The sequence below is a fragment of the Myotis yumanensis genome, unplaced genomic scaffold (genome assembly GCF_028538775.1).
Source record: "Myotis yumanensis isolate MYYU_CA2020_CCGP unplaced genomic scaffold, mMyoYum1.0.hap1 SCAF_4, whole genome shotgun sequence".
Classification (NCBI taxonomy): Eukaryota; Metazoa; Chordata; class Mammalia; order Chiroptera; family Vespertilionidae; genus Myotis; species Myotis yumanensis.
Window position 1 is genome coordinate 81096372 of NW_027223755.1, and position 14552 is coordinate 81110923.

At 52.7% G+C, this 14552-nt stretch overlaps 1 protein-coding gene across 1 annotated transcript; it reads right to left on the reverse strand.

Moving 5' to 3' along the window:
• Positions 1 to 12968: 12968 nt before the first annotated feature.
• Positions 12969 to 14421, reverse strand: HSPB1 (heat shock protein family B (small) member 1). Its single transcript, XM_070411536.1, has 3 exons — positions 13906 to 14421; positions 13367 to 13430; positions 12969 to 13279 (listed from the first exon to the last, which is right to left on the reverse strand). Exons 1-3 carry the CDS (start codon positions 14273 to 14275, stop codon positions 13090 to 13092), a joined length of 624 nt encoding a protein of 207 aa, XP_070267637.1. The 5' UTR covers positions 14276 to 14421; the 3' UTR covers positions 12969 to 13089.
• Between the last annotated feature and the right edge of the window lie 131 nt (positions 14422 to 14552).

A 14552-nucleotide genomic window follows, 5' to 3' on the forward strand; every position in this document is an offset into this window, starting at 1 on the left:
GCGTATTCCTCAGCCTGGCCTGTGCCCTCTTGCAGTCTGGGACCCTCAGGGAATGTCCAACTGATGGCTTAGGCCTGCTCCCCACGGTAAACGGGTCTAAGCTGTCAGTCAGACCTCCTTAGTGCTGCCGCTGTACTTACCTTGCGTTCGCCCTGTGGGAGCACACTGACCACCAGGGGGCAGCTCCTGCGCTGAGCGTCTGCCCCCTGGTGGTCAGTGCACATCATAGCAACCAGCCAATTTGCATATTAGCCTTTTATTATATAGGAGGATTGTTTTGGACTTTTTAGTCCTTCTGAAGTGGTCAGCAGCCATAGTTAGGTTGCTGTTGCTGATGGCAGCTGTCAGAATGTGTCTACCACCTGAACTGCATCCCTGGTGTATGCGGTGTTCTGCCTTGCTTTTGCTAATACCAAAATTGAGCTTACAATTATGAAATGAATACCTTTAACAGAATCCAGATGACAGTAAAGATTGAATGGTGATGATACTCTGTAACATTGCACAGTTTATCCAGCATGATCTACAAAGAGGGCTGTGTCTACAGGAAGGAATGCCAGGGCAAAGGCTTTCCTCCTCCATCAACTTGGGCATGCTCCAGCAAAGGAAGGAGAGAAGGGGTAAGGGGCACTGGTTCACACAGTGGAAAAAGATAGCTTTTTAATTTTTTGAGAAATTGTAATTCCTATTTTAGGAATAACACTGTGTGACTAGGTTTTTGCCTAGGTAGTCAGTGAATTCACCTATGAATTTATCACTCAAAATCATCCTGAGAGTGCCACTGCAAGTATAGCTGTGGAAATAGAAATGACCAATGTGCCTAAGGTCCCTCAACTTGCTGGTAAGCCCACATTGGAGCCCCACCCAATCTTTGGCCCTCCTGAGCTATGCCAGGCTATTTCTGCTCAGCTAGGAGACTCAAACTGAGCAGCTGCCAACATTCAGCCACACTGAGAGTTTTTGTTTGTTTTAATTTTACTGATTTCAGAGAGGAAGGGAGAGAGAAACGTCAATGATGAGAGAATCATTGATCGGCTGCCTCCTGCTCGCCCCACACTGCGGATCAAGCCCACAACCCAGGCATGTGCCCTGACCAGAATCTAACTGTGACCTCCCGGTACATAGGTCAACACTCGACCACTGAGCCACATTGGTCTGACTGAGAGCTTTTAATATGGGAGTTACTGTGGGTAGAGAGATGAATCTGACATCTTGCTCACAGGAAAGTACAGATATGGGTGAGATCAGTAGAGTAAAGCTTATTGAAAGTAACAGACTCTCCAAGGTTAGAAAGAAGGGTTAGCTCCTGAAAGTTGCTATTTTTACACTCTTGTTCCTTCCATGTAATTTCCCATTATGAGTACCTGGAATTTGACAGAGGATTTCAGCAGACTTAACTTAAATCTCTCCTGCGATAAAATGTCTGTTGTGTTTCTATCCAGTTTTAGAGAGTTCCTTAATGCAGCATTTTTCGAACTTTTTCATCTTAGGACCCCTTTACACAACTCTTAAGTGCTTTTGTTTATGGGGGGCGTGTCTAAAACTGGAAACTAAAAATACTTATTTACTTAAAATAATAACACATTACATGTTAAGATAATTTCATGAAAAGTAATTGTTTTCCAAAGTAAAAATAGGAACAATAGCATTATTTTAGAATTTTGCTGTTCTCTTTGTAGAGCTCAGCTGGACCCATAGCTGCTTCAGCATTCAGTCTGTTGTGCTATGTTGTTTGAGTTGACGTATTTGGAGAGAGAAGAATATCTGGAATTGCGTGATGCACCGGATTAGGCACCAAGGAGGAGTCCTGTTCCTCAGTGCACTTTAGAATTGAAAAAAATTACTGATAGTATGAAGCAATTAAATAAAGGTGATGTGAGAGGTGCAGGAGAGTAATTATAAAGGGGTGAATAATCTACTCTACTTGGGCATCCACAGAGCACAGTTCTCCATTCCTAGAACTTTGCAGGTGGAGCGGAGGGGCCACCAAATGAGATTTAATGGCAGGGGACCTAAAAGTGTAGCAGGTAAGTTTGCTATTCAGTGTGAGTGGTTGTCCTTCACTCTATTTATGTGTCATTACCACATGCATTGGCCTCTGCTGTTCAGCTGAAACTGCATGTTGACTCACTGCTGATCTGAGCGGCTAAGAATGTCGGTTACCTACGCTTGGTTGCACAGTTCTCAAAGCAAACTGGGAGAAACATTCTGAAAACTAGCTGGCTAACACTGTTCTCTGTTTCTAAGAGTTGGCATTAAGTGGTCACCAGCCTAAACAGATCATTAAAATGTGGGATACCAGCTTGGATAAGGATAAATGTGGGTGAATTTGAATGGCCACAAACCCCACTTCTAATTAACCATAGACACCTGTGGTCAGAGGAGCTGGGGCAAGAGTGGCTGGGTAACACTGATGAATCCTTAGTATCAGGGTTTAGGATTGTTGGTATCCCATCTTCAGACTTAATCCACATCTGGCAAAACAAAATGGGTTAGGATTTCCCACTTTAAGTAATTCTCAAATGGCACTCAATTATCCACAGTAACTCTCCTATGCCTGTTTCCCAAGTCACCCATTTTCTTAGAGGTAATCACTATTCTCCAGTCCTAGTCTGGCTCAGTTTGAGACAGTAGACTTAACTCTGGCTTTGAGAAAGAAAGATTTTTGCTTCTTTTGAACTCTCAGTGACTCTAGGTTCATAAAAGGCTTTGCTTTGTGATTTTAAATATGGATAACTGAAATTTAGTCAACCCAATAAGTACCTCTTGAATTAGATTTAACCCCAATTTAAAGGGTAGCTAGCTAGATGGTATTGGGCCACTTTACCCCCCAGCTCTTTATTTTGGAAATTTTCAAAGACAGAAGTTGAAAAGGTTGGCACAGTGACAACCAAATACCCACTACTTGATACGACAGTTAAATTTTGTTGTATTTGTTTTATATTTCTCCGTCTTGTAGAGCCTTGAAAAATAATGACATTTTTTGTAACCACCCCAAAACACACAGACCGGGGGGCAGGGTCAATTGGGGGAAAAGGAGACATATGTAAAACTTTAGATAGTAATTAAAACACACACACACACCACAGACCAAATACGATCTAGTTAAAATTAATTAATTGGATTTCATTATGTTTCTTTAGACTATTCTTTTCACCTCTTCTCAAGAACCAGGCTACATAATGGTCTTACAGAATGGCCCACATTTTGGGTTTGCCCAGTGGTTTCCTCCTGTGTCATTTAATTTGTTCCCATCCATCTTGGGGTACTTTTTTTTATCTTGCGTAAAGATTTATTTTGTCCCTCCAGCCTTAGTTGGTCCATGCGGAATAGTGGCTGGCCAGCACTCTCCCTCTGAGTCAGGTCATCTTCAGCAGCAGCCAGCACCAGGGCCTGTTACCCGAGCTTAGGAAGACTAAGCTGCAGTTCTGAACAACAGGCTAGAGTACCTGCCACCTGGGGTGTTTTGCCTCCTGAAAACCCTCTCCTACCTCTCCTGGGTGGAAAAAGTATTAGGTGCCCAGTCAGTGAGCCATGTCAGACTTGCACCACTTGGCCTGGTGGGTCCTGGTGGCTTGCAGCTGTTCTGCCTGGATCTTGGGGAGGTGGTGAAACAGTGCAGCCCACCATGTACTTGGGAGTTCTTAGGAACAGGCAGGCATGTCAGAGGTTGGCTGCCTTCGTGTTGAATCTACATCCCTAGAATGAATCTAGGCTTGTTTTACCATGATCTTAGTGTAAACTGGTTCTTCCTCCCATGATGGGCAAATCACTCTACTAACTGGGTCTTCCTTAGGAGCTAAGAAGAGATATACCTCTTTTCACTTTCTCTTAGCTTGAAGCCAGAATTTAGGGATGGGGTTTTGATGGTCAGTTCTTTAAAGCCTGATGGGAAGCACATTTTGAATTCTATCAAAGGATATTGCCTTCCAAAAGTCCTTGCCTCCCAATATATGGAGTTATGTCATTATGGTTTATAGGTGTTTTTGCCTGCTCGGTTTTAAAAACATTCCTTTTGGGAAAGTTGTTAGTATTGAGTTAGCCTAGGTTGGGTAGTGGAAGACTTAAGAATGATAAATATTCTCTTGCCCTAGATTAGGTTACATTTGAAATAGAGACAAGATTTAGGAAGTAATGGCCAGTATATAGGATGAGCAGCTTGTGGCTGACTGCAAGCATCTTGGGTGAGTCCCTTTCCATATAATCTCCCTAAATGCAGTCCAGATCTCTAGGATCAAGCAGATACTACATCCCACTGCCAGACGATAGCAAAGGGAGTAATAATTGCTCCCAGTGGCATATTAGGATTTAAGTTTCTTTAGCCTCGTGGTGATAGAAGCCAAAATGAACCTGGGTAGCAAAACATAATAGCCTTGGCCCATCCGTCAAGGCTTCAGCACCCAATGTGTACAAGAAGACTGATCTGGCCGCCTCTGTCCCATTATATGGGTTGCCAAATGGTTTGCAAGGCCCTGGAATCAGGAGGGGGAATTCAGCACCAATCCTGGACAAGGTCTGAGCCCGGAACCGCTCCCCCCCCCGCCCCCCCCCCCCCCAAGGTAGGGGCTTGCTCCGGTGGTGCTGTCATCTGCTGTCCCCCACTGGGCGCCGCCGGCTCTGCAGCTGGTCCTCACGGAGCCCCGCCCACCCCAAGTTTCAGCCGGTGCTGCTTCCTGCAAGCCTTCATGCAACACAGGTTGGCCAAGGTCCCAAGACAGTAGCCGCGCCCTCCAGTCCAGCGCGCTGTCCTCTGGCTTCTCTCTCGTCACCTCCCACCCCCAAACACCTAGACCCCAAGCGAAGGATTTTGCTGTCCGCGTGGGCCCAAGGGCACACGGGTGAGTTTGCGTGGCTGAGCTGCATGGCTCTACGCGCTCTCCCGTCGTGTGCACCGGCTCCGCCGCAAGACCGGACCAGCCTCTGCTCGGAAGAAGTGGGGCTCTGATGATTCCGGGCCGGAAGGTTCCGGGACCCGCTAGACACCGGCTGTGAGCGCGGACCCGCCCGTCTTCCAACCGGGCTTTGGCGAGAGCCAATCGCAGGCCAATCTGTCCGCTCCTCCAATGGTCGGCCTGTTGCTAAGACTTGAGTTCCTGCACCAGGATCTGCCTGCGCAGCTGCCCCTTCCGATTCGCTCCGGACCCCTTCCTCCTTCCACCGTGTGCGGGGCTGCAACCTCCCTTTTCCAACCAGCCCTCCGCCCTCGCCACCACCCTCCGTGTGCGTCTTTGTCACCCGGAGTAACCTGGTCTGAGCTCTTCAGGGCATCATAAACCCTGACACGGCTTTAGCGGCTTTTATTGGCGGCGTCCATTGCCTTGATCGGTGGAAGGAGCTGGTGTGGGAGGACGGAGCCTCAGCTCCTGCTGCGCCCTAGACCCCGTGCCTGCCCTCAGTTTCCCCACCTTAACGAAGCGCCCTCTAAGGTCCTGTGTAGGTTTGCTGTGCCTCAGGGGGTCAGCATTATCTGTACAAAACAGTTGGAAGGGCTCAAAGGGGGTTGGCTTGGGTCCTGTCGCCTCACACACTGGTCCTATGGCAGAGCCCCGGGTGAGAGGGAAAACCTGCTGTCCTGAGGGCAGTGAGGACAGCCCCTGCGCTTTGGCATTCACGGTCCTCTGGCACAGCCAGGCCCCACTCTACTTCTCTAGCCTCACCTGCTGCCTGACCCCATCCTCTGTGCGTGTGCTGTTCTCCCACTGAATTCCCTTGCTTTTCCCGCACTCCTGGATAGACGTTCACAATAACTTTAAATTGAATAGTGGCCACCCGGGGCTCTCCCCCAGACTCAGCTGTCAGAAATGTTAGGGAGCACAGACACCCCAATCTCTGCCCTTCTCATCTCCCAACATAGAGCTGTTGAATAATCCTGAGGTCTGGGAGGGGCTGATGGGTTGCCCACGGCACAATCAAACCTAGATTTAGGACTTAATCATTTTCAGTAGCTACTGACTGTTTAGAAAGGTGAGATTTCTGTCACTCAGCAATGTATGTCATTTGCCAAATGAAGGGCTGTTAGTGATAGAAAGCTTAAGAGCTCAGCATGTGAATTCTCATCCCACCATTTCCATATTTGTAGAATGGGAATAATGCAATCTACTTTATAAAAACGCCTAGCGTTGATCTGGTGCTTAATATGCTTAGTAACCAGGCACTGTTCTAAAGGCTTCATGTGTATTAATATGTATACTCAGCTTCATTTTGCAGAGAAAGAAACTAAGAATTGTACCCTGCCCAAGATCCCACAGCTAGTAAGTGGACCAATGGGGATTTGAACCCAGGCAATTTGACACCAGTGGCCAAAAGCATAACCACAATCCTGTTCTGCCTCTCAGAAGTATAGGGTTGCTGTGAGGATTTAATAAGCTAAGGAGTGATTGACAGCTAGCAGGTGCCCAACACATGACAGTTGTGATTAGTAACAGAAACTATGGTCAATACCTAAGCAGCAGGGTGGGGCAGGGGCTCTGGGTCCAGGCCTTGGCTGCCAGGCCCTCAAAGGCAGAGGCAGGGGTGGCACCCAGGGGGGTGAGCTGGGTCCTTCAGGAGGGAACTTTCAGGAGGCTTGAGGGCTCTCAGAGACTGAGGCCCAGAGCAGAGAAAAAGGCATGGTAGGTGCCAGGCTAGGGGGTGTCAGTGTCTTCCAAGACCAGGTCTTCTGCGCCCATTTGTTCTCTGGACCTGGCAGGACCCAGAGCTTGAGACAGATTCCCAAATGTTCTGGGGTGAGTGGTGTCAGGTATCTGGATGTCTCTGTAGAGCACCAGGGGGCAGTCACTTACTGTCCTATCAGGGCCTAGAGCAGCGGTTCTCAACCTGTGGGTCGCAGCCCCTTCGGGGGTCGAATGACTCTTTCACAGGGGTCACCTAAGACCATCGGAAAACACATACATAATTACATATTGTTTTTGTGATTAATCACTATGCTTTAATTATGTGCAATTTGTAACAATGAAAATACATCCTGCATATCAGATATTTACATTATGATTCATAACAGTAGCAAAATTACAGTTATGAAGTAGCAACGAAAATAATTTTATGGTTGGGGGTCACCACAACATGAGGAACTGTATTAAAGGGTCGCGGCGTTAGGAAGGTTGAGAACCACTGGCCTAGAGGGAGGGGAGGAGCAGATAGAATTCTGGTGCTCAGCCCTGGGGCACCCTGCAGGAGGCAGTTTCAGGGCTTGCCTTGGCCATGCTCCATCCCCCTGGCCGGTGAGGCCAAGGCTTTATTTCTGGAGTTGGCTAGTACAGTCCGAGGCCTGCACTGGCCAGGCCTGCTGCCTGCTTAGTGGTGATGGATTACTCCTCCAGAATCACTCTTTTTCTCACCCAGAGGCCATTGCCTTGGGCCTCCAGAACCTCTGCTGAGGGATTGGCCTGTGGGGCTACTCACAGGGTTCAAGGCTTTCAGGGGGGTCAGGCCTAGGGTAGATTGAGCGGATTGTAAAAGGATAGCTCTGCCACCATGGCTCAGAGAGAGGTCAGGTGGGGATCAGAGAGGGAGGGGGCTGGGTGGGGAGAGGGCACAATAACCTCTCTTGTCATCCATCACCTAATTAAGTTCTCAGTCTCCCTATCCCATTGTCTCTCCACTCACCTACCCCCCCCCCCCCCCCCCCCCCCCCCGCGTGTCTGAACACAGACTCTCACAGCCATCCCTAAAGCAGACTTAAAGGATTCATCTTGTAGAAGGGAAATGATGTGAGAAGAAAAGGGTTGCCCAGGTCTGCCCTGGGGTCAGGGCCAAGACTGAAGCCTTCCCCGTGAAGGCCTCTTGTTGGTTCTGCAGAGAGCTATCCTTGCCTCCTTGGGCCCCCCTGGGACTTCGGCCTTCCTACCATTGTTAGGGGACCGACCCTGGGCAGCCGCCAGTCGTCCTCATTCCCCCTTGATTCCCATTCTGCACCGCACGGACAGGCAGTCAGGGCAGGAGGGGCCTCAGAGGCCACCCAGATCCCTCAGAAGGGAAACAGCCCAGAGCAGGGCTGGACCCCGGGCCATGCCTCCTAAAATGAGCGCTGCTCTTGCCCCTCTATTCTATTTATTATTTAGTCCAAGCCTTCCCAGCAGGTTCAGGTTCTGCCCTGTTAACCCCTGGGGTGGATGTAACTTCCTCCACTAGGCAGTCCCTGAACCACCGGTGCTGCATCTTGATCCAGCCACCACCACCTTAGGCTGGGCAGGGTGGTATACCAGACTGGTAAGTGAGCCAGGCTGGATGGAAGGGCGGGAGGGGGCCCTTACGCTGCCAGGACCCCTCCCATAACCAGTTTTCCCCAGGAGCTGCAGACATGACCTTTTCTCTTTGGGCCAGGTGTTGGGAGCCCTGGCCCTCAGTCTGACCCTCAGTGGAGAGTGAGGTGGCAGGCTGGCCAGCAAGGCTCTGCCACCCTCTGTGCTCCTACCTGAGGCCATCCAGCGATTCTGCTATTGATCTGGAGCTATCCCTTCTCAGCTAACCCTGGGATTCCTGCCACTTTTCATGCTGCCAGTTCTCCCAGCACAACTAGAAGTTGGCAGAACTTTCAAAAAAGAAGTCCATGAGAATATGGTTCATCCTTGGGGGGCAGGGTTTTATATATATGGAGGGAGAGTCATATATATATGTGTATATACATACACACAGTGAAGTCCAGTCACCTGGCCAGGTGGAGGAGGGGGGAGAGGACCCAGAGCCTGTGACTAAGAGAATTATGCCAGGCATGGAGTGAGTTCCTGCTCACTTGTGGGTCTCCCCCACAGGACCCTGTGCTCCTTACGGCTGGCACACAGGGACATTGGTTCATTGATAGGCAGTACACACTTTGGGGGTAGAAGGCACATGGTGGGCTTCCTCCACATTCCCTGGGCCCACATCCCTGGGAGAGCAGCATGAGGACAGGGCTTAGCCCCATCTTACCCAGTGCCCGATTCTGGCGAAGACCAGCCCAGGCTTGCTACGTGCCCTCACCCATGCAGCTTCCTTCCTCTCCTTCCCTGGTTTGGTCCTGGGCTGGCAGCTCCTTGCTGCTGTGCAAATCTGGGCCTGGGGCCAAGCCCTGAGCTTTGGGGGTGTCCCAAACTTCCAGGTCCCACTATGTGCATGTGGAGGTGGGGTGGGGTGCAGGGAGTCTAAGGTAAGGACAGCAGATAGGACCCTGGCCAGCCTGACTTCTGCCCTGCCCTGGGCTCTGTCAGGGGAGGGGAAAGCTTGGGCGGCCTCTAGAAAACCCAGGGCCCAAGGTCTCTGTAACCCAGTGGCCAGTTTCTGGGCCTGACCCTCATCTCCTTTATTCCTTTGGTTGTCCCTCCCCCATTACAAATGTTCTCTGGCCATACCATTCGGACCCAGTACTGGGGTCCTCTGGGCAACTTTTGCCTCCCACCCCACCCTCTCCAGAGAGCAGCCTGCATTAGATTGATTCTGTAGCAGGAAATAATGACATCTGGAAACAGTTCACTCATCCAACAGCCAAGGTCTGGGGTCTGCTCCACCTTACAGAGGCGATGAAGTCAGCAAGCCCCAGGGAATGAACCATGGCCTCAGCAGATCTCCTCCTTCCCCTGCCCACTCCCCACACCTCTACCTCCGTCTGTCACCCCACACTGCAGAGCCTGCTGCTGCTACATCCAGGCACCTGGTTCCCTTTCCCTCTCTTCCTGGCGTTACAGGTCCACTACATCTCAGCAGCACATTGCCCCCTGCCTCTTGGCTGGCTCCTTACCAAACATTCTCCTGTAAGACCTGGATGCGGTTTCTAAGGCAGGGATGCTTAAACCAATTCCCGACTCCATAACCTACAAAGCATGGCCTTCAGGGCCCCATCACCTCCCTCATTTGCCCTCTCTTTCTCCTTTACTTGCTGCTTCTCCAGCCTGAATGCACCAGCCGTCCAGCCTTTGCCCATGATATTGCCCCTGGCGTATGGCACAAGGGTCACTTCTGGAAATCCCTTTTCCCCACTCCACTGAGACTCCGCAGCCTGTCCCAGCCTCTCTCTGGTGCATAATGCTGCTTGTCACAGAGCTGTTTCCTACACTTGCTCCCTTGAGAGCAGGCACTTGGCTGGGTGCTGAGCCAGAGGAGATGCCAACACGGAGGGCAGATGTCACAACTGGGAGGGATAGAGAAAAGGAGAGACCTGGGAATCAGCCTGGGCCAGAGGAAGGCTTCTGTGCTCTACAGATCCCTAGGGGAGACTGCACCAGCCAGGGGTGACCAGCAGCCACAGGGACTTGAGGTCCTCAAGGGAGCCTTTGTCATCAGCCTAGAGCATGGAGTATTGCCCTTCAGATACCCTTTGGCTGAGCAGAGAGGCCCAGATGCTACATCCATCAAATCAAGGCCAATATCTGCATCTGCAGACTTGAAGAACATCAGAGGCCTTTAGAGAAGGACCCATTGAAAATTAGGGAAATGCCTGGAGAGGCTTGGAACTGCTGCTGTGTCCCAGCAGGAGTGCAGGGACTCACTAGGTCTCCCAAAGCCCAGTGCCAGCCCCTCCCCATGGAGACCCCCAGGCCTGAGCCCGCAGCCCTATCTACTCAGCCCAGAGGTGCTGCCTCAGATTCCACATCTTCCAAGCTGAGCTCTGGGCATAGGGCTGGCCCACCTCAGATCCCCTCGGCCTCTGTCCCTCGTGTGGCCCAGGCAGGCTACAGGGCATCACCCTCAGTTTCCTACATTAGTTTCCCATGGAGACTGGGGCCTGTTTTCTTTGCAGGGAGTGAATTCCTTCCCTCCCACTTACACCATGGCTCAGCTGTGTGTCAGATTATGGCCTAGACCCTAGGGACCTCAAAGCTGCTGCTCTTAGACCCCACTCCTATAGCACTGACAGCACCCCAGGTGCTGACCCCTGCCTGCCACAGACCATGGCTCTGGACTCTGGCTCTGAGACCCCTAGACGCTCTGCTCTCTCCAGGTCATTTTGCAGCCTGGCTCCCTTGGACAGCTGTGGCCCTTGGGCTCAACTACATCCCTGTCCTCCTCCTCCTGAGGGCCCACCAAGCCTCATTTGTAGTACTTTAAGCTGTGGAATACCTCCCCCCCCCCCTCCCCGCCTTCCTATCTGAGCTAACCTGCTCTCCCCTCCTTATGGCCATACAGATGTCCACCACCCCTCCTGGACTAGCTGTGTGGACTAGGGCAAGTTTCTTCCCTTCTTTGAGGCTTGCTGTGCCCAGTTAAGCAGGACTAACCACATCTTTCCCAGGGCTGATGAGGATTACTGCCTTGTCAAAGGCTTGGCATCAGCTTTCCCACACTTCAAGGGCACTGGTGGAGTAGCTGGAAGCTCTCTCTGACAAGGCAGGGGGATGCAGCCACACCCATGGAGGCTAGGGCCACCCCACTGCCAACCACAAGGGAGCTGGTGATCTGAGCAGGGGTGAGAACTAGACAGGCTGACTCTGGGTTATTGCCACGGGATCGTGGAGGTGTCCAGGAGACACCAGAGATGTGGTTTGTGTGTGTCTGGAAGGAGGGTGGCAGGTTTAGGAGACTGGAGCTCAAGAAATGAGTGGAAGGTGGAAGGGTGGGTAGACTGGGTAGTGCCCTGGCCTTCAGGCCCAGACCTGTGCTGCCAGCTGGGCCAGCACAATCCTTTGTTCTATGTGTTTATTTTCCTCTTGGCTTCCCTCCAGGTTTGGTGAAGCCTCTGAGGGCTGAGACCTGCTTTGGCTTTATGCCTGCTCCACATTATGGTATCCCAGCAGGGAGCCCGCGCTACAGAGGGAAAATGAGGAAGCCGGGCCGTGTCGGGGTGGCACCTGCGTGTGCACATGCATGCCCAGGCCCTTCCCTGTGGGATGCTGCTCCCCTCAAGCGCCTGTGAAAGTAAGGCTGTGGGCTTAGAAAAGGGGTATCTTGCCTTAGCCTCAGGCTCTGGTTCCTCGTCCGTGGAGATGGTGTGGGGTTTCTCAAGCTCCTGAGGACTTGAGACTGGGCTCCAAAGCCCCAGCCTGCTTTTCCCCTCTCCCAGGTCCTTCAGAACCCTCCTTGGGCCAAGTAAGAGGGTAGTGGGTTGGGCGAGGGCAGACAAAAGAGAGGGCCAAGGTAGGTGTGACTGTTCCTGCCTGGCCCAGCCAAGGTAGGCCCTCCTGGAGCGACTAACTGACCTTTCTGTCCGGGTCTTTGCCTCTCTCCCACCCAAACCTAGGCCTCAGTATCTAGAGCAGCGGTTCTCAACCTGTGGGTCACGACCCCTTTGGGGGTCGCCTAAGACCATCAGAAAACACATATATAATTACATATTGTTTTTGTGATGAATCACTATGCTTTACTTATGTTCAATTTGTAACAATGAAAATACATCCTGCATATCAGATATTTACATTACGGTTCATAACAGTAGCAAAATTACAGTTATGAAGTAGCAACGAAAATAATTTTATGGTTGGGGGTCACCACAACATGAGGAACTGTATTAAAGGGTCGTGGCATGAGGAAGGTTGAGAACCACTGAGCTAGAGGAAACCCTCAGGCCTGAGAGCCCAGGCCCCATCCTGCATGCATGGGCCTGGGGGGTTGGGGAATGGGTCTTCTGAATAGTCCCACCTCCTCTACCATCTAAATGGTCCTGTCTCTCTCTAGGAGAATAATAAAGTCATGATGAAGTCAGTATCGGACTCTGAGCTCCCAGGAAGTTCCCCTCCCCAGGGGAACTGCTGTCCTCATCTACCTACCCCCAGCTAGGTGTCCCTGAGTACCCAAGCCTCGGCCAGGAGCCTCCCCTGGTTTCCCTGGCTCCCACACCTGGCTTTTGGAGTTTTAATTGCTGGTCACAGTCATTACTTCTCTTTTAATGGACACAGGGCTGGAGAGCAGGGCTGTGCCCTGTGATGGCCACCATTGTACCCACAGGGCCCAGCATGGGGCTGGGTACACTGCAGGGCCTTGGCACATATGAGGAATGTGTGAGCCAGCAAATAGCACCAACTCCTAGGCCTACACACACACCAGGGTCTGAGGCAGTGGCGGGCAGTTGCTTTGAACTTTATTTGAGAAAAACAGAACATAAACGTATCAAAAGAGCAGACAGGCTGACAGGTGGGGACGGCCGGTGATGGCTAATGCGGGTCTGAAGCAGGGCCAAGGCCTTCACTGGGCTCCGGATTGCTCGGGCTTCCCAGCTTCTGGGCCCCCAAGCTGGGCACGAGCCTCGAAGGTGACGGGGATGGTGATCTCTGATGACTGGTTGGCTGGCTTGGGCATCGGGGCCTCCACGGTGAGCGTGCCCTCAGGGGACAGGGAAGACGACACCAGGGTGGGGTCCACACCAGGGGGAAGCCTGGACGCGCAGAAAAGGAGGACAAGAGTCACACACAGCGGAGTCACCGCATCCTCCCGCCCCCCACCACCGAGTGCCCAAACTCACGTGTATTTTCGAGTGAAGCACCGGGAAATGTAGCCGTGCTCATCCTGTCTCTCTTCGTGCTTGCCTGGGGAAGGGAAGGAGGTCAGAGGGTGAGCGGGGGACCGCCTCTCAGCTACATCCAAACACGCCCCGCCTAGTGGCCGGGACTCATGGCCGACCCAAACTGGTGGAGAGTTTTGCCCCCCCTCCCCGCTCCCCCCCGAACTGTCCCAGGCCCTCATGGACTTCGGCAAAGTTCCATTTGCCTGGCGCACACGCCCCCTCCACGGACCGGGAAAGAGGCAGGGACAGCGCCCCGGAACCTGGACACTGGGGGTGGGACTGGGGGGTGTAAAATCTCCGCTGGAAGAGGCCGCCTCTTCCCCTAAGAGCGGTTTTTAGGGCCAGAAGCTCCTTTGGGAGCTATCCTCACCCCCCATCTGGAGGAGAGGGCACCGGCGGGTGTCCTCGGGGCCAGGAGGCTAAGTTTTCGCGGCCCGGGCTCCCCGCCCGCCCCGCTAGCTTCATCCCGCTGGGCCGGCTGGGGGTGGGGTGCTCACCGCTGATCTCCACCACGCCTTCCTTGGTCTTGACCGTCAGCTCCTCGGGGGCGAAGTGGTTGACGTCCAGGGACACGCGCCAGCGGTCGGGCGTGTGCTGGATCTCGGAGACGCCGCTGCTGAGTTGCCGGCTGAGCGCGCGGCTGTAGGCGGGCGCGGCCACCGCCGGGGCGCCCTCGACCGCGGCGGCGGGGAGCGGGCGCACGTAGCCCGGCCAGCCGCTGTGGCTGAAGCACTGCGACCACTCCTCGGGCAGCCGCGGCATGCCGAAGGCCTGCTCGAAGAGGCGGTGGTGCATCGGGTACCAGTCGCGGAAAGGGTCCCAGCTAGGGCTCCGCAGGAGCGAGAAGGGCACGCGGCGCTCGGTCATGCTGGCTCGGTCCTGGGTTTGCTGGCTCGGTTCTGGGTTCTGCGCGTCTCGCTGAGGCTCGGAGAACTGCCCGGCGCTGGAGCCAGCAGCGCTTTTAAAGGGCTTCAGCCGGGTATTTTTAGCAGGAGGTGCTTCAGGTCTCTATTAATGGCAATGACTAGTTAGGGGCAGCCCCTCCCGCTGCATACCGGGGCAGGGGCGGGGCGAGGAAGGTTCTGCCCACATCTGGAACCTTCTCTGGTTCAAAAAAAACAAATGACGGGAGTGCTGATGCTGA